The sequence below is a fragment of the Peromyscus eremicus genome, chromosome 20 (assembly GCF_949786415.1).
Source record: "Peromyscus eremicus chromosome 20, PerEre_H2_v1, whole genome shotgun sequence".
NCBI classification, from domain to species: domain Eukaryota; kingdom Metazoa; phylum Chordata; class Mammalia; order Rodentia; family Cricetidae; genus Peromyscus; species Peromyscus eremicus.
The window spans coordinates 27,098,794-27,117,196 of NC_081436.1; the positions used below are offsets into that span (position 1 = coordinate 27,098,794).

Sequence of the window (18,403 nt, forward strand, 5' to 3'; positions counted from 1 at the left end):
CCCCTGTGTGTACATATGGCACTGGAACACCATCTATTGTAACACAACTAATTAGGCAATTAATTGTGGGAAGTGTACTCTCATAGGAGAATGGCTGTGCCTTGGCTCTGGAGCCCTTCTGCAGTTGTGGGGACTCAGGCACAGCTCTTGAACTATGGGATGGCAAGAATAGTGTGTAAGGCAGAAGAAAAGGACTTAAAGAGAAAGTGGGTGGGCATGCAGGTGTGTGGTAGTATTGGGTCACATTAGGGAGCATTTACCAGGCCAAGGTGGTAGGCATAACCCCATCTGTGTCAACATGTTCCTGCAGGCTCTGGGTACTGGAGCTCACCACCACCGGCCTGTGCCAGTGAAGGAGGTCAGACTGGTGGTTGCCGCTCCCTACCTCGTGCTCATGTTTCTTCTCCCAGGCCAGTTGCACCAGGACAGACCCTGAGCTGGCCTAGCGCTTGCATCTCATCAGAAACTGTGACACGAGGAGGGAAAGACCCTTTGAATTACTGTCCCTGACAAAAGAGAGTTGGATGTATACATTTAGCCAGAGACTGCCCATGCTGATCGTGAGGTGGGGACCATGGAAGAAGATGCTGTTGATGGACAGACAGGACAGCTAGCCTAGGAGCCGAGTGGGAAGGGAAGTATAGTTTATGGAGCAGAGTAGAAATCAATGTGGCTTCTGGAAGAGCTGATCCGTGATGAGTTCTTAGAGTTGACTTAGCCAGTGAAGAGTATAGACAGTTTGAAGATATTGAAGAAGTGTCAGGGTAGCTGTTGATAAAAAGCAGATTAGGCAATATGAAGAAAGTTGAATCATCCAGAATTAGAGGCAGCGAGCCTGACTGGGCAGATACTCTCAGCCCTGTAGCCATGTCTGTGGCTTAGTCCCCTGTCCTCAACCATGAAGGGTCCTCAACCTGGGTAGTACTATAACAACTCTGAGAAGCCAGCTCCAGATGACCTTCTGTCTCTGCTCTCTCCGCATGTATCCTGGAGTGTTACAGTCTTCCTGGGGATCTGACCCCTGCCTGCCTGTTTCCCAGCATCTTCGCTGTCAAGAACTTGGAGTAATTTTCAGAGTTCTGTCAGGCAGGTCATAGTCTTCTTTGTAGGCCCCACTTGTCCTATTCCATTGGCATCTCTGCCTGATGGCTGACCCTGGCACATTCTGTGCTTGGGTGCCAGTTTCCGGCCTCCATCTTAGCTGACCTGGTTGGAATGGAAGGATATTTTCTTAAGCCAGAGCTTACTCTGCTGAAGACTCCTACTGTCCTGTGCTAGCCATCCCAGCAGAAGCTTGCTGCTGTTTCACCTGCCTGTTTCGGGGGCCCAAGCTAGGGTTGATGGACACCACTCTTGGGCGTGGTCAGAAATCTTTTGGCACTCTGCTCCTGTGGATGGGGTAAGACTCCACCTCAGTGTCCTCTCCTTTCCTAGGGGAGCTATATATTAGCTGGTTGTGAAGTTAGCAACTTATTTTCTTCCTAGTCATTCACCTTTGAAGTTCCATAAAAGTCTGAACTGCTTCTCAACTCTTGCCTGTGACACCTGTCAGAGGATTCTGCCATCTGTGGTGGAGCCACTTAGAGAGCAGTGCTGCTGGACAGTGGCTGACTCCTAGACCCCTGCTCATCCACTTAGAGAGCAGTGCTGCTGGACAGTGGCTGACTCTTAGACCCCTGCTCATCCACTTAGAGAGCAGTGCTGCTGGACAGTGGCTGACTCGTAGGACCCTGCTCTTCCACTTAGAGAGCAGTGCTGCTGGACAGTGGCTGACTCCTAGACCCCTGCTCTTCCACTTAGAGAGCAGTGCTGCTGGACAGTGGCTGACTCGTAGACCCCTGCTCATCCACTTAGAGAGCAGTGCTGCTGGACATGGCTGACTCGTAGGACCCTGCTCTTCCACTTTGGAGCTGTCCAGACTTTCTGGGCTGAGCGGTCTCCCTTCTTCCCTCCTGGTGAGGGAGGGTACAACCATGCTCTTGAGAGTCCCCTTGAGCTGCTGCTCCTGACCAGCCCCCAGCCTGGGAGTGAGGGTGTTGAACCTCACAGCCAGAGAGTTCAGCCTTGGACAGGAGCTGGAGCCCTGCTGATAGATGGGGCTCATATCCCATTCAAATATGATGCCAGCAGTTTTTTTGTAGTTTGTCTTCCATTGCGGTAGTAAAGTTTTTAATTAGGAAAGCTAATGAGTTCGATTAGTCATTAGAAGTGACCTCTGGACGGCGGGCGGAGAGGGCTGCATGTGTGGGCCTGATAACACAGCTAGGGCAGCGTCGGCAATAAAGGCGCGAGGGCCTTGATTTGAGTGAAGCGTGCCACAGGGGATACATCATGCGGAGAAAAAAAATTACAGCCCTGGGAGTCTGTAATGAAGGGAATTAAACCAACATCCTATCTAAATAACATGATTATCTACACAAAACCCTTCAGCCAGCAAGGCGGGGTGGGCTGCCCCCACCTGTGTCCTCTGGGAGGAGGGCCCAAGCTGTTTCTGACAGTGAGTCTGGCTGCCCAGGAGCTCTAAGTCTTTAGCCCCCGTCTATCAGGGAGGGGCCTATCCTCCTTTAAGCCTGTCTGGTCCCTGTGTGCTAAGCATAATCTTACAAACCCTTGCTCCTGCTGCCTACTGCATCCAGTTTTTTGGTTTTTTTTTTTTTTTTCCATTTCTGCAGCCCATCTGTCTGACAATTTGCCCTATATCCTTGGGGTCATTGTCATGAATATATCTAAGCTGTCTACCTAGAAAGGCTGGGCACGATGAATAGTTTGGGACCAGACTAGGGGGATGCAGCCCCACTATTGGGTGGACGAGCTTCATAATCCTCTTTGTGAGTCCTTCAAATCGTTTTACTCTCATGAGAGAGCTGTTCCTTGGGACCGTGGTAGGGGTGATGTGTGAAAATACCCCACCTTGCTTTACAGTGATAGGAAGTCAGAGAGTCTGAGTTGTTACCTTTTTTGTTTTGTTTTGTTTTGTTTTGTTTTGTTTTGTTTTGTTTTGTTAGTTTTTTTCGAGACAGGGTTTCTCTGTGTAGTTTTGGTGCCTGTCTTGGATCTCGTTCTGTAGACCAGGCTGGCCTCGAACTCAGAGATCCGCCTGCCTCTGCCTCCCGAGTGCTGGGATTAAAGACATGCGCCACCACTGCCTGGCTGTTACCTTGTATTTTCTTGGTGTGACAATTGGACACTAATAAGTGAAATGCAGGAAGTTAGTGAAGAAATTTGATCCTAGGCTTGCTAGCAGAAGAATGAGAACAGCAGAGACCTCAGCCTAGGTGCTGCCACTCAAGTCCTGACTGTTCTGAGCTGCTGCATAGGGGAGATTCTTTCTAGAATTCGGTCCTGTGGGCAGTGAAGGTGGAGGGCTTCCCTGAGGAGGTAACATCTGCTGGATAAGGGAAGGTTATGGTAGCTGAAAAGATGGCCAGGGAATAGGAGCAGAGCCGGTTTTGACCTGGTGCAGGTTGTCAGATGGAACGTGGTTCCAGCACAGCCCAGTCCTAGCTCTTGCCACTGGAGTATGCTGGGCTGTAGAACTAAGCTTTGTGGCTCTAAGCTGTGGGTGAGTTTTAGGATTTGTGTCTCAGTAGCCATGCACAAACTTAGGAGACCCATGAGCAGGGCATGAACAGAAGAAGTTGCTGGTTAGTTATTAGGAGCCCTGGAGCCTTCTGTGTATTGACCTTAGCATGGGGAGCAAGCAGGTTGATCCTTGAGCATTGCTCTGGTTGATATGCCTTGTCTACTGGGAATGCTGGCCTCAGAAGGCCCAACTGTAGGCTTCCCATGTAGAGAAGAAATGGTTCCAGTCAGCCACATTCTCGTCTCAGGAAGAAGCAAAAGCCTGGGGCTGGGCTTGCAGGCAGTGAGGTCATCTCTGGGTTATTGACAATGAGGATGCCTGTGTTCTTGAGCTCTTAGTTGGAACAAACTCATATTGATCGTTGGCCTCTCCTTGGACCTAAGACCTTGAAAATCCAATTCAACAAACATTTATTTATTGATACCCACTGTGTACCAGGCTCTCCCCTGCGTCCTAAACATGTTGGGTTATAGGGGCAGTGCTCAGAGTTGCAGATTCACTTTGGTAACTCAGCGAGGGTCACAGAATTCTAGGTAACGCAACTTCTCTTAGATGTATTATTATTATTATTATTATTATTATTATTTTGGTTTTTCGAGACAGGGTTTCTCTGTGTAGCTTTGGCGCCTGTCCTGGAACTCACTTGTAGCCCAGGCTGGCCTCAAACTCACAGAGATCTGCCTGGCTCTGCCTCCAGAGTGCTGGGATTAAAGGCATGCGCCACCACTGCCTGGCTATATGTATTATTTATTTAAGTTTTCTGAGACATGGTCTCACTTATGTAGCTCTGGCTGGTCTAGAACTCACTATGTAGATCAGGGTAGCCTTGAATTCAGAGATCTGCTTGCCTCTGCCTCCTGAGTGCTGGGATTAAAGGCATGTAGTGTGTGTGTGTGTGTGTGTGTGTGTGTGTGTGTGTGTGTGTGTGTCTGTGTCTGTGTCTGTGTCTATGTTTGGGTACGTGCATATAAGTGTAGGTGCCTATGGAGGTCAGGAAAGGGCTTCAGATCCTCTGGAGCTGGAGTTATAGGTGGTTATGAGTGCCCTGATATGGGTGCTGGGAACCAAACTTAGGTCCTCCACAAGAGCAGTAAGTGTTGTTAACTGCTGAATCATCTTTCCAGCTCTAATGCAGCTTCCTGCTTGGTTTCTGAACTCCTGTTTTCTCCTTGGTCAGAACCTGCTGTTCTTAGAGACTCGGAGAGAGACAGACTAGGAGATGGGAAATAGAGTAGACATGAAGGAGAGAGAGACCGAGACAAACAAAGATGGGAACAGAGAGAACCAGAAGGGGGAGAAAAAAAGAGAAGATCAGAAAAATAAAATAAAATAAAACTTTTCAAAGCTGAGAGAGAGAGAGAGAGAGAGAGAGAAAGAAAATGAATCAGAAAAGTTGGCGAGATGGCTCAGTGGTAACGGTACTTGCTGCCCAGTATAAGGACCTGAATTTGATCCCTGGGGCCCACGTGGTGTAAGGAGACTTCCCTCAGTTGTTTTCTGACCTCCCCATGGGCGGTGTGACACGTGTGTGTGTGCATTCACCTACACCTAAGTAAATAGATTAACTGATACGTTCTTACTGAGTTCTTAATAGAAAAGAAAAGAGAGGGCTGGAGAGATGGCTCAGCGGTTAAAAGCACTGGCTGTTCTTCCGGAGGTCCTGAGTTCAATTCCCAGCAACCACATGGTGGCTCACAACCATCTGTAATGAGATCTGGCGCCCTCTTCTGGCCTGCAGGGACACATGCAGGCAGAACATTGTATACATAATAAATAAATAAATCCTTAAAAAAATAATTAAAAAAAAAAAAAAGAAAAAAGAAAAGAGAACTTGTTGAATAGGGTGTGATGGCAGATGGAGGGAGTAGCTGGGATGAGTCATCTAGATGCTGCTATGGCATCGTTTTGGCTGGCATCTGCCTCTGTTCCCTGGGACCAGATAGCTCTTGCACTGTCACTCTGAGGGTCACTCAGCCCCAACACAACCCAGGAGGGCTTGAGACAGTCAGTGTGTGTGTGACTGAAAACCTGGTTGAAGCTGTAGCTCTGATGCAAGTGGGGCATTCAGTGCCTGAGGGAGGGGCTTTCAGTGACATCTCAATGAGGAAGGACAGTTGTGATGTGGGCACTGTGGGTATGTGGGCTCATCTTTTCCCTGGCCTTTCCAGAGCCTGTTTGGCTGAAGTGCTGCTTCAGGAAGCTGAAATGTGGGAGCTCTGCTGGTCTCCAGCAGATTACTCTCAGGAACTGTCACAGCAGCTGGGTCACTCAGAGTTACTCACAGCCTGAATGCAGAGCAGGGACAGACAAGTGTCTTTGAGTGTTCCTGGAGCAGGAGGAAGCTAGGCACAGACTGAAGGGACTCAGACCACCTGGGTATGTTTGGCTTGGTTCTGTTCAGGGCCCCGTGTCTCATGCCAGAGGGGAGCAGCCATGAGAGGCGGCCGTGTTAGCTTTAATTATCTGGGCAGTTAGAGCTGTACATTATGAAAGTCGGGCAATTAGGCGCGTTCCTTGAAGCTATGGAGAAATTGCTGGCTATCAAGTGGAAGGGAACTCGGGCAAAACAGATCCCTGCTAATTGCAAGAAACATTCAGCAAGAAAAAGCCATCGTGGATATCACTCCACAGAATGTTATGAAAACAGTGATTAAGTACATAAATCTGTTTGGGCATGGTGTTGGGAGGTGCTGGAGAGGAAGTTGAGTTTTCTGGTGCCCCTCCCATGCACAGGGGCAGGACTTTGTCTGCTCCAGCCTCTGGGACCAACCTTGGAGTTCGGAGTCTAGGGGTTCCTGGTATGGACTCTCACTTGTAAGGGCTCCCTGTTGCCTGGGGATCAGCTTGCTGGGCTTCTGCTCCTACTGGGAACAGTCATGCAGTGTCCCCATCCTGTTATGATGGCTGTGAGGATGTTCTGGGCTCTCAGAGGCCACACCACCCACCTCTGAAAGCCTTAGCTGCCAGGCTCTTTGGAGACATCTATGTGTATGCAAGGAGTGAGGCTGGAGGCCGGGGTGATAGAGATTCCTTTAACTCAGAACATAGCCTTGGGCCCTCAGGGCTTGCTAGCCCTGCCTCTGCTGACCATGCTAAAGCCTGCGTTTTCTTTGCAGCCTCCAATGCACACCTGCGGACTCCACCCTCCAGTAAGGTGATCAAGACGCGCTATCGCATTGTCAAGAAGACCCCAACTTCTCCCCTCAGTGCTCCATCCTTCCCCTCATCTCTACCCTCCTGGCGGGCCCGGCGAACCTCATTATCCAGGTAGGAGGGCCTTATCTAGGTGTCTACAAACCTGGGTACTGGCTCACTGTCTAGGCATTGAGGGCTGAAGATTGAGACCTGAGGCCTCTGGGATCTCAGCTTCTTCAAGGATCTACATGGTGTGCAACATCTTTTTTTTTTTTTTTTTTTTTTGGTTTTTCGAGACAGGGTTTCTCTGTGTAGCTTTGCACCTTTTCCTGGAACTCACTTGTTAGCCCAGGCTGGCCTCGAACTCACAGAGATCTGCCTGGCTCTGCCTCCCGAGTGCTGGGATTAAAGCCGTGCACCACCACCGCCCGGCGGTGTGCAACATCTTAATTGGCAAACAGCCTAATTTTTTTTTTCATTTGTTTAGCAATTTGTATACCATATACACAGCCAGCTTGCTTATATGGCATGCTTACAAAAGTATATGTGTGTGTATGTCCACTGCTGCTGTCAGCAAGCCTACTAATTTGTGGGACCTCATGCACCATGGGTACAGCTGCCCCGACATATTTGGGTCCTCTACAATGAGCTGCCCATTGGTATCCTTGCTGAGAAATTTCTAGTGAGAGAAGTCAGGCCCTGAGCCGCCTGTCTGAAAACTACCAACATATTAACTGTCAAGAATGGTGATGCAGCCGGGCGGTGGTGGCGCACGCCTTTAATCCCAGCACTCAGGAAGCAGAGCCAGACGGATCTCTGTGAGTCTGAGGCCAGCCTGGTCTACAGAGTGAGACCCAGGACAGGCACCAAAGCTACACAGAGAAACTGTCTCGAAAAACAAAACAAAACAGAAAAACCAACCAAACAAACAAAAAAGAATGGTGATGTAGGTTCTTCATTGCCCTGCCTAGGCCGTCTCAATGAATGCACTGGCCTTGCTATAGCTACTGTGTCAGACAGCCACAGGGTAGGGACAGCAGTTTACAGGAAGAGCCTGTGTATGGCGTTTGGGGGTCTTGTCTGGGTCTTCTGGGACATTGCTCCCCACTCATCTCTTTGTTTTTAGGTGAGAGTGTCCTCCTACCTGCAGACTCAGGGAGAGGTGGCAGTCCAGTGGATAGGTAGGGAGCAAGGAGTGGCCTAGCCTTGCGCTGGGGGAGCTGTAGGTCTGGAGACTGTGGGCAGGCCCTCTTGTAGAGCAGTGCTTCCCAGGGCCTGCCGCCCTCCAGTAGTGCTGCTTTGTCAGTGTTCCTGCTGCTGCCCAGAGGAGTCCAGGTTGGGCTGATACCACAGGTACATCATACCGTGTGGCCAGCCCTGCCTGCTCTGGGGCCTGTGGCGGCCAAGTGTGTGTGTGTGTCATACACTTACTAGCTTGTATGTCCAAGGTCTGCTGGCCTCCTCCCTTACTACTAGCCACACCAGGCTTGGCCCTGTTGCCCACTTTTCTGGAGGCAATAGCTGGAAGTATATTTTAAATTAATTTTACTGCACTTTTTGTAATATTTTTGTTTTAAATAGATTTATATGCATCTTGGGGGCTATTTCTACAAATTTATGAAGATAATTTTTACTCTCTCGATAAGGTTAAATTTACACCTGCTATTTCCATATTAATTCACATTGCTAAGTGGATCTAATTTTCTTCCGTTCCTCTATCTGGTGAGCATGGCCTTTCCTAATGCAATTTCCCCCTCACTAAATCACTGTGATCGGGAGTCATGATCGAGCTAAATTAACTTAAATTAATTTACTTAATAAGAGCCCCAGATCATCGTGAATGAGGTTCAGATTTATTGATTCTCAGCTAGTGAGAACCTCCCCCTCCTGCAGCCAGTATTAGTCCTGCATCCCTCCTCGTGGGGCATGGATAGGGGCACAAGGTAATGCTCCTTGGGGACCCAGCCATCTGCTCCCTCCAACCTTGGAGAGCTAAGCATGCTCCAGGTTTCAGCAGGGCTTCCTAGGAGGGCCCTAAAGGAGTCCTTATGTAGAAACTTGTGCCCAGGCTCCAGTGGGCTGAGAGAGTCCTGGAAAAGTGAACTGTTTGTTGTAGGTCTGGGGTGCACAGTCAGTGGGCATGCCACACACTCTCTTGTGGAGACTAGGAGGTAAAGAGCAGCCAAGTCAACTGGGCTCTTCTCTCTAATTTCCTGTCCTGTAAAGGTGGTACCTGGTGTGGTTCAGCTGCATGGGTGGGCAGGAGGTGGGGTGGATATTCCCTTTTGATGGCTCAGGACCCACAGCCGTAGGTGTCTGAAATGAATTTATGGCTAGGGAGTAGTTGTGGGTTCCCGGCCTCAGTGTTCTCCCTGTACTCAGAGGTATAGTTCAGCTTACCAAGCTGGACACAGTTGTTGAGGGTATGTAGAGGGCCTTCCACTCTTTCCTGACCACTCACCCTGGTCACTTCTAAGCCCTTGTCAGGTATTTGGAGCTCTTGTGGGTCATGACTTCTGGGCCTAGGGCTAGGGAAGGAACTAAGCTTAGGTATACAGCTCTCATGAGACCCTGGAACTCATGAGACTGCCAGCAGATTGGGCCTCCCTTACCCAAGGTCACCCATGCCGTGGTGTGGCTGCTTGCTCAGCAGAATGGCTGCCAGCTAGTTGTTCGACCTGCTATCGCCCGCTGCATACACTTGGGCTTGGCTTATTGAAGCAGAAGAAAGAGCTTGTCTCTAAGGCCAGCGGTGAAGCTGGCACCTGCTTCTCTGCTGTTTGTGCCCTGTCAGAGCCAGGGGCCACAGTGAGTGTTTGGCAGGCTTGCTTTGGTGCAGCTGACTCTGAAGGTTTCTCGGGTCTCCTTGTGCAATAGAAGGGAGTGGGATGACGTTGGATTCAGGCCACCGCAGACCAAGGACTGCGCAGTGAAGAGAAAGCAGTGCTCTTTACTGGGACTCACCTTAGGCCCATAGCTGCCTCCTACTTGGGGAGGGAGGACATCCCTGGAGGGTCTGGTGGGTAGCCTAGCAGTCTTGGAAGTTTTGATGGGCAGAGTTGGAGAGTGGTGAACACATGTGGTGGGGTGACTCAGCATGGATACTGTGGGTAGAGATTTGACCGCTGGAGAGGATGGCTTGCTACATGACCGTGGGTGGGTAAGCCACTTCGGCTTGAAGCCTTCGTTTCGTAATCTGCCCTTGGATTGGCATTATTCGTCCTGAAGTATCAGGGAGGAATAGCAGGTAGTGAGTATGGAAGACATGGACAGTGAGTGGCAGGGAGGCTCCAGGGTTTAGGTGGGTCCTCAGAGGCCCAGAGACCAGCCTGTTTGGCTCATCCTAAGCAGAGCTTGTCAGTGACTGGGCAACATCATAACTTGTGTGAGGCCTCCTTGCTATATCCTGGGGCCTTGTGCCTGTGTTCTTCCCTCCCTGCTTTCCTGGGGAGGCAGAAAGTCTCTGCACCTTGGGCAGTTAGCACGGCTACTGTTCTGGGGAAAAGGCAGGGTGACCATCTTTTTCCCTTCTGAGAAGTTCTATACATCCCTTCCTTGGAGCCTAAGGTGGCAGTGTAGGGAACTGCCACCATCTATTGTCTCTGCACACATTGTGCTATGAGGTGATCTTACTTTAAGGTCATGAGAAACTGATGGTAATATGCTGACAGAATACTCCCAGGAGGGGAAGTGGGTCCTCCTTCTACTGTTGACACTCTCTGGGCTGGACATGGAAGTCAGCTAGTGACCTCAGATCTTTTTGGTTGGTCAATGCTTGTCTCTGTCTAGGCAGAAGACTGGGAGGCTGCTGAGGTACCCTTAGGACTTTGAGGTAGTCCCATTCTGGGTCTCTGAGGATGGGCATGCCCATTGAGGCTGTGGTTGACAAGCTCATCTGTTGCCCTGGCCAGGTGGATGCGTAGAGGCATGTGACAAGGTGAAAGGACCACAGTCCATTCTGGTACAGGACTCTGACTTTGAGGGTAGTATCTGTGGTACCCATCTCTGTCTTCTTGGGTGCTTGGCAATGGCTGTTGGGTACTGCTCAGCTCTGAGGCTTCTCTGTTGAAAGTGGTACTTAGCTCATGCACAGAGGGGTCAGCAGGATGGAACCATTGTTTAGTTAGCTCAGTCCAGGGCCTGGGAGCCCCACTGCACCTCACTTGGCCCCACCTCAGCCGCCCAGAGCAAATCCTCGAGCATTGCACACCACTCTTGTCTTGGCACAGGGCTTGTCCCCAGGGGTTTCAGGCCCAGATCCAGCCCAAGTGGCCCAAAGGATGCTGTGCAGGCCCAGGGTCTGAGGTACAGGGGCAGAAACTGAATGGGGCTTCAGAGAGGAGCCGTCCTAGAACAGCACATCAGCATGGCGGGCGGGTTTTTTTCCCTAAGATTTGTGGATTTGCTTGTGTCCTCGTGGCTTTCAGCAAGTTCATTAATCTGAACTGAAGCTGAAATGTGACTTATATCCCTAAACTGCCTGTCACTTTTTTTCTTTCCCCAAATTCATTTGACATGAAAGTGCGAAATAAACAGAAGCCACTGTGCTTAAGCAGATGAATCGAGAGGCTTTTCCAGCCCAACTACAAATGGTCCTGTCACAGAGCTGCTGCTTGCTGGGGTGCCTTATTTTATTTTATTTTGTGCCCGTGCGGTAAATCTTAAGTAATCTCTGTGCAGTTTGACGAGGTTTAGGCCAAGATTCTGAAAGGCTCTGAAACGCTTCTCCCAAAGTGACGTCTCATTAAAGAGGATTCAGCCAAGGATGGGAGGCGGCTCTACTTCACGGCTGCTTCCTGTGCTCTGTCTCTGTGTGTTTCCTTAATGAGCAGGTGCACCTACTAGCCCGGCTGCCAGCAACCGCCCTGCTCTGCCTCCTGCCTGCTCTCTGTGCAGGGGACTGTCTTGTGACTGCCAGGGCTGCCACAACAAAGTGTCACCATGTGTATGGCTCAGAAGTGGGAGTTTGCCTCTCACTTCTGGAGGCCAAAGTCTGAGATCAGGGTGAAGACAGATTGTGGGGGCTGGGAAGGACTTGCTTTTGGTTTACTGGGGGACATCTTCATATAAGGGAGAAGAAGAGAGCCCATGGACATTTGGTCTTCTTACTTAAAGGACACTCATCCCATCCTGAGGACCTGATCCTTAATCTGATTCTTAATAGCCTCCCAAAGGCCCTGCCTCCAAATGACATTTCTTAGATCTAGAGCTGCAGCATTCCATCCATGACAGGGGATGTATGGTTCACTGTCAGCTAGAGCTGGAGTTGCCACAGCTTCCAGACATTCTAAGAGAGTGTAGTAGTAAGAGGTACTTAGGGTGATTCCTTATGAGGCCAGTGATCCTTCTCTCCAGGATTACTTCCACCTTGGTCTCCTCCCTGGTCTTATACAGCCCTCTGGCAGTTTACAAAGGCCCTAGCTCAGCTCAGTATGGAGTTCTATTCACACTGATGGCCTTAGATGCCAAGGGGCTAAGAGTGTATTAGGTTAGGGCCTGTTGGAACCTAGGTCCTAGTAGGGATGGCAGTTGGGAAGTACATGGACAAATGAGTAGCCACTGGTAGTACACGCTGAGGTGCTGAAATCTGTCCAAAATGGCACATTGGGGTTCGGTCTGAGGGAAGACCCATCTGGAAGCAAGGCTTTTAGGGGTTAGGGCAAGGCAGCAGAGGCCATAGCAGGAGGGCCTGCGTTTCCGTGGCCTGGAGAAGAGTTTAGAGTATCTGGTAAGAGGAAGGAGGCTGGCTCCCAAGGCAGGGTCCATTGGTCTGCTCCTGGCCGGTCCAGTGTGGGGTATCATGAGGTATTAGGATGGGCATTGTTCCCTCCGGGTGAGGAACAGCTTGCTAATGAGGCAGCACCATTGTAAGCTCTCCTTGGGAGTTGCCCCCTCCAGCTCTGCAGGTGAAAGGTGTCTCTAGTTCCAGCTGTGGTGGAGAAAAAGGTAGGCTTACTCAAGATAGTCTACCTCCCTCAAGGGCAGAACTGGGCCTCTCTGACTGTTATCTCAGCCTAGGCTATGCTTTGGCCTTAGGGCCTGCGACCACAGTGCCACTGACCGTCAGACTGCCTTGTCCCCGTCTCAGGACAACCAGTTCTTCTGCTGTCAGGCTTCCTTCCTTAAGACCAGGAACTTGCTCTGCCGGGTCCCTCAGCATTTGCAGCTTTGGCCTTGACTGTGAGGACCTCATCCAGGTGGCTTGCATGTTGTCAGTAGGATGAGTGGCTTATATCTGAGCCATAGCTCTGAGCCTCACTCTGTGCCTAATACTCTTGCAGGAGTGCTGTATTGTAGAGGTTAATAGGGGTGGTAAGGAAAGAAGACGGGATCCCTAGGGTGGTGCTGCATATAGTGGATACAGTGGTTAGAAGCATTGCTGTCCATCTGGGAGGTACTACAGCCTCCTCTGATTCCCTTTCCTCACCTTAGTGTCAGTATTGGGAATGTGAGTCAAGACCAACCTCCTTACATACACACACACACAGGGTTGCATGTATGCAAAGACTGTTACCCCAGGTCAGGAGATCTAAGAATAGGGGTTTTCTGATTCACACAAGGCCAGGACAACAGGAAAGGAGTGTCCAATACTGTGGTTCTGGGGAACGGGGTCTCTGGTGGGTAGCATAGAATGGTGGTCATGTGGGTTAGGTTATTCACCTGATTGGCACCCATATTTTACTTGTTGACTGTGTGGATGTTGTGACTCAGGTCACAGTCCAGCTTCCTGACCTTTCTTCCAAGCTCCATCAAGTGGGTGTCGGCGGCGGCGGCGGCGGCGGCGGCGGCGGCGGCGGCAGGCCACAGTGGGTGAGGCCTTCCTTCCTGCTTAGGGACTAGATCTGAAGTGCCTGCCAAACTGAGGACAGCCCATGTGGTTTCTGTCTCGCTCTGGTATCATCACTTGTGTGTTCCCTAACTCAGCAATCATTGAAGACCCCTGCCTACCTGGAAGCTACAGCCCAGCAGAGGCCAGCCAGAACATGTCATTGTTCCTAGGCTGAGAAGAACAGCAGACCTAGGTATAGCTCTCAGGACTTCTCTGAAGCTGTGGTGCCTGTTGGTGAGTGGAAGGTCATAGGCATAGCAGTGGCCTCTTGGTAGGGGAAATGATACAGCCTAGATTGGTAGATCCTAGGGAACCCCATAGGAGGCCAGGGAAGTAACAGTGCAGGTACTCAGCTGGGTCTGGTAGAGGAGTCTGGCCTTAGAGGATGAATATGGGGCCCTGGAGTGGCCAAGCAGGCCTGGACAAAGCAAGCCAGCCACCCTGTCCCAGCTCTTGCTGTAGAATGACCGTGGTGGATATAATATCTGTGAATGGAGTTATGCAGCTTCTGTCCCATGCAGGGCCCACTGGGGCCTGCTGAGGTGGCCTGTAGATGACTGCCAGCAGGTCCAAAAGCCATAGCTGCTGGGCCTGGGCTAGAGGTGGCACTGGTCTAGGGCTGGAGCTTTTCTGAATCTGTTTCTTGGCTCAGGGTCACAGGCTGCCTCCTTGTTCCAACTGTGTCAGTAGTGCCTAGCAAAGGAAGGGAGGAAGGAGTTGCTTTTGGTTCATGGCTCACATGCTCCCTTTCCCAACTAGTTTCTTACTTTTATTTTCTTTGAATAACTTTTTTATTTTGATATATTTTGTACTTAGAGGAAAGGTGCAGAGACAATATAGAACTCTAATACATTCTTTACCTAAGCCTACCAATTATTTTCATTTTGCCTTTTGTGCCTTTTGAACTGGTTCTTGAGGACCTGTCTTTGTGGTCCTACACAAGTCTCTAGGCAGGACGGACATCTGAGGTCCAACTTGATCTCTGTGGTTATGTACTTGGTGAGTAAAGGCCCCCAGGTGTTGTGTGGAATGCCCCTTCGCTGGGCTTTTTAGATGTCTTTTTGGAATTAGGTGTAGATTTGCTGTTGGGCAGGAAATGTTGTAGAGGTTCTGATGTGTTCTTGGCTTGCTCAGTGGAGCTACGTGGTCCAGGAGCTTCTGGCCAGCCCATGTGGCGCAGGTCACTCTGGTCCATCGTAGGAGATAGTGAGAACGTGGCAGACTCGCGTGCGTTCCCTGTTGCGTTGTTACCCAATCATCTAGACCTGTGAGGGATTTCCAGTCCCTCCGTCCTTCTGGTGGGTTGATGGAACTCTGCCTGTAAGTAGTGAGCCCTTGATGGTGTGTAATGGTGTGGTCCTGAACTTACACTGGTAAGTAGGCTGTAATCGGTTCTTATCATTGTTTATTTTGGTCTTCAGTCAGTCCTATCCTTCAGGCTAAGTTGGGTTCTTTCAACAAGGCCTCATCGTTCCCTAGATACTTACTTTTTGTGGGACAAGGTGCTCCAGGTTCACCCTGGACTTTCCCTTCTGTGGTCCTGGAATCAGTCACTTCTTTATAAAAACCCTGCTCCTTATGGTGTGTCAACACTTAGCTAGTCTTTGCAGTGTGTAGAAAGCCTCCTGTGGTCAAGCATTAGTAGTGCTGAAATTTAGTCTTGGGCGAACACACCCTGCCATGTTGCTTTTGAATTTCCTCTGTATCTGCTTGTGCTTGGATGTGTGTTTGTGCACACACCACCACTGGCACCGCCACCACCAGTCTGTGGCTCTCTCCGACCCAGAGAATCCTCATTCATCAGCATCAGTCTGTGTGTTCATTTATTCAAGCCTGGAATGCAAGTTTCATTCTTTCCAACTAAGCACAGAGAACAGGGAGCTTACTAAGTAGAGTAACACACTGTTCTTGACACGTGGGTGAAATGTAGAAGTCTAAGTGTTGGAGCCTGTGAGTCTTGATGAATGCTGTATGTGCAGCACTTGCCTGTACAGGGACACATTCCTCTGCCCTGCCTGGGTCCTGCCTCAGCTCCAGTGCAGCTCCTGTCCAACTTTCTTTCCCCCTTAGGCTTACTTGTTTGTTCCAGAATGACACCTATGTTACTGTCCCTCACTTTGTTCCCACAGTGCAGTGGATCTGTTTTATGTTCTCATGTTCTCTCTCTCTCTCTCTCTCTCTCTCTCTCTCTCTCTCTCTCTCTCTCTCTCTCTCTCTCTCTCTCTCTCGTTTCTCTGCGTAGCCTTGGCTGTCCTAGAACTCACTGTGTAGACCAGGCTGACTTTGAACTCACAGAGATCTACCTGCCTCTGCCTCCTGAGTGCTGGGATTAAAGGTGTGCCCCACCACCACCCAGCCCTGTTTTTGTTTGTTTGTTTGTTTTTTGGTTTTTTTTCAAGACAGAGTTTCTCTGTGTAGTTTTGGTTCCTGTCCTGGATCTCACTCTGTAGACCAGACTGGCCTCAAACTCAGAAATCCGCCTGGCTCTGCCTCCCGAGTGCTCGGATTAAAGGCGTGCACCACCACTGCCCGGCTCAGCCCCTGTTTTATGCTTCTCCCTGTGGCTTCTTATTCCATATTGATGCAAATTCTCCGTGGTGAATGTTTGAGCTGACCCTCACTTGAGAGATGAGCGTGAAGGCTGCCAAGCACCTGTGCACACCTGAGCTTCCCCTTTTCTCTAGCGGGGATCACTGGAATGTGGAGAAGACACATATCAGGTTATATGAAATTGCCTAGTCTTCCTTACTAAGGGTAGGATTCTTTCTGTTCCCCTTATACCTGAGGTTATTGAGTTGTTGTTTTGTTTTGTTTTAATTTCTACTGTCAGGGTGTAGCAGAGTCTCACTGCATCCCCTGGTGACCATGATGTTGAGCACTTACTCACAGCTTGGTCAAGGCCCTTTGTTCTCTTTCTTTGTGAAAGATCCAGCCAAGTGTTTTATTCTACATGGTGGTTTATCTTTTCATTCTTGGGCCGAGGGGGTGCCTATGGTTTTTTACAGTACCATGTCTTCTTTCCCTGCCCTTTCCTTCATGAATCAGCCTCATGGATTGCCTAGGGCTCAGGAAACAGGAAAGTTGTGGGCCTCATTCTGGTGCTTGCCCTCCTCTGTGTGTCCCACCTGCCCCCTCTGTCACCTGTCCCATGCCACACACATATAGTGACCTGCACACACTTACCTCTCAGGCAGGCTGTCTGCTAACACCATTGTGCTCCAAGCCCTGGTCCCACGCTTCTATCTCAGGGAACGTTTACTGGATCCCATTCCCTGCCAGCTCACTCCTGTCCCTCCCTAGCCTGGTCAGAGATGCAGGCCTGAGTGTGTCTGTTTGGGCCCTGTGTGTACCCATTGTCAGGCTGCTCACTCATATTCTGTCTGATATTTTGAAATTTGAGAAGTCGGTAAAGAAACCAAGTAGGATATTGCCTGTGGGGAACAGGAATTGCATTCAAGGTAGCTAGCTCTCTGTCCTCTGTGCAGAAGAAGCTAAGCAAGCAGCAGGTGTTGTCAGCTTGTAGCAGGAGATCTCGGGGGTCTCTCTGGCCCCGGGGAGGGCTCTTGAGGATGAGTCCTGGAGCTTTCATTCCCCTCCTGCCTTGGCCCCCACAAGCTTACCCACGTGGTGTTGAGGGAGGCCTCTTCCGGCAGGTTTTTTAGAATTTTATTTTATGAGAACAGGCGGTTACAGCTCCCCAAGTGCTGTAAAAGTTAATGTGATGGCCTCCCTGCGCCTGTGCTCATTTTTATAATTTTTTATTTTATGAAACAGGACAGGGAGCTTAGTGACTTATTACTATTCATTTCGTTTCAATGCAGTAAATATTGATTCAGTTGGGGGTTTTCAATTTAAACCACTCGGCGATTATATAAAATATTACTGGCTTCTGAAATTATGCTTACCGATCCCTTCGGCTGCTCATTAAGGAAGGAGTGCAATTTTTAGATCCCTTTGCCTTCATCATTCTAATAAATGGGCTGAGGTCCGTTTTTGCATGGAAGGTGCCACAGAAGTTGCTAGCAGGGGCTTGACAGCATGGATGCAACTCTTAATTTGGAAGTCATTTCAAAGAGTGCCTCGGTTATTTATTTCTGTTTGAGGCAGGCAGGCAGGCCTTTGAGCTTGGGTCTTCTGTGGTGCTGGGCTGCAAGGCTGAGTGGCATCCTCCTGAGCCGGACACCTGCTGCTTCCACTAAGGCTGAGGCCCACGCCATTTCAAAGCCTTTCAGGGAGGGATGGGCAGGAAAGCCATCTTGTAAGGGTAGCAGCTAGCCCCTGACTAACATTGAGGCTGGGATATACCTGAGGGATGCAGGATTCTCAGGAAGAGAGGGTACTTTCTCAGAGATTTTTTATTAACTGTTACTTTATTTAATTTATGTGTAAGGTGCTTTGCTGTATGTATATCTGTGTATCAGTTGCATGTCTGGTATCTGCAGAGACCAGAAGAGGGCATCAGATCCCCTGGAACTGGAGTTATAGGCTATTGTGAGCCATCTTGTAGGTGCTGGGAATTGAACTCCAGTCCTCTACAAGAACAATAAGGTCTCTTAACTACTGAGCCATCTCTCCAACCCCTTCTCAGAGATCTTTGAACCCAGCCCTTGCTAGCTGGTGGGACAGAGTCAAGACTGAGACTTGGGTCCCCAAGGAGGAAGCTCTTGGGTGCCAGGGCCCAGCTGGTGTTGATGGCTGAGTTGGTTCCTACTGTCTGACAGGCAGGACGTGAACATCGTGCTTTGCCAACAGGCACCTTTCTTAGACTGCCCTCAGAGCAGGAAGTCAGCTGGAGCTTCTGCACCCGGCTCTGTTCCTTTGCTTGGTCACTCCACATCTAAGTTGATAGCTTTTGG

At 49.9% G+C, this 18,403-nt stretch overlaps 1 protein-coding gene across 1 annotated transcript in view; it reads left to right on the forward strand.

Annotated features, from left to right (window-relative positions):
• The first annotated feature begins 298 nt into the window (after nt 1–298).
• Nucleotides 299–18,403, forward strand: part of LOC131896385 (zinc finger CCCH domain-containing protein 3-like) — a 56,565-nt gene continuing 38,460 nt past the window's right edge. Inside the window, exons 1-2 of the mRNA XM_059247005.1 lie at nt 299–410; nt 6,700–6,850. Coding sequence (XP_059102988.1) covers nt 299–410; nt 6,700–6,850 — 263 coding nt within the window. The remainder of the gene's footprint in view (nt 411–6,699; nt 6,851–18,403) is intronic.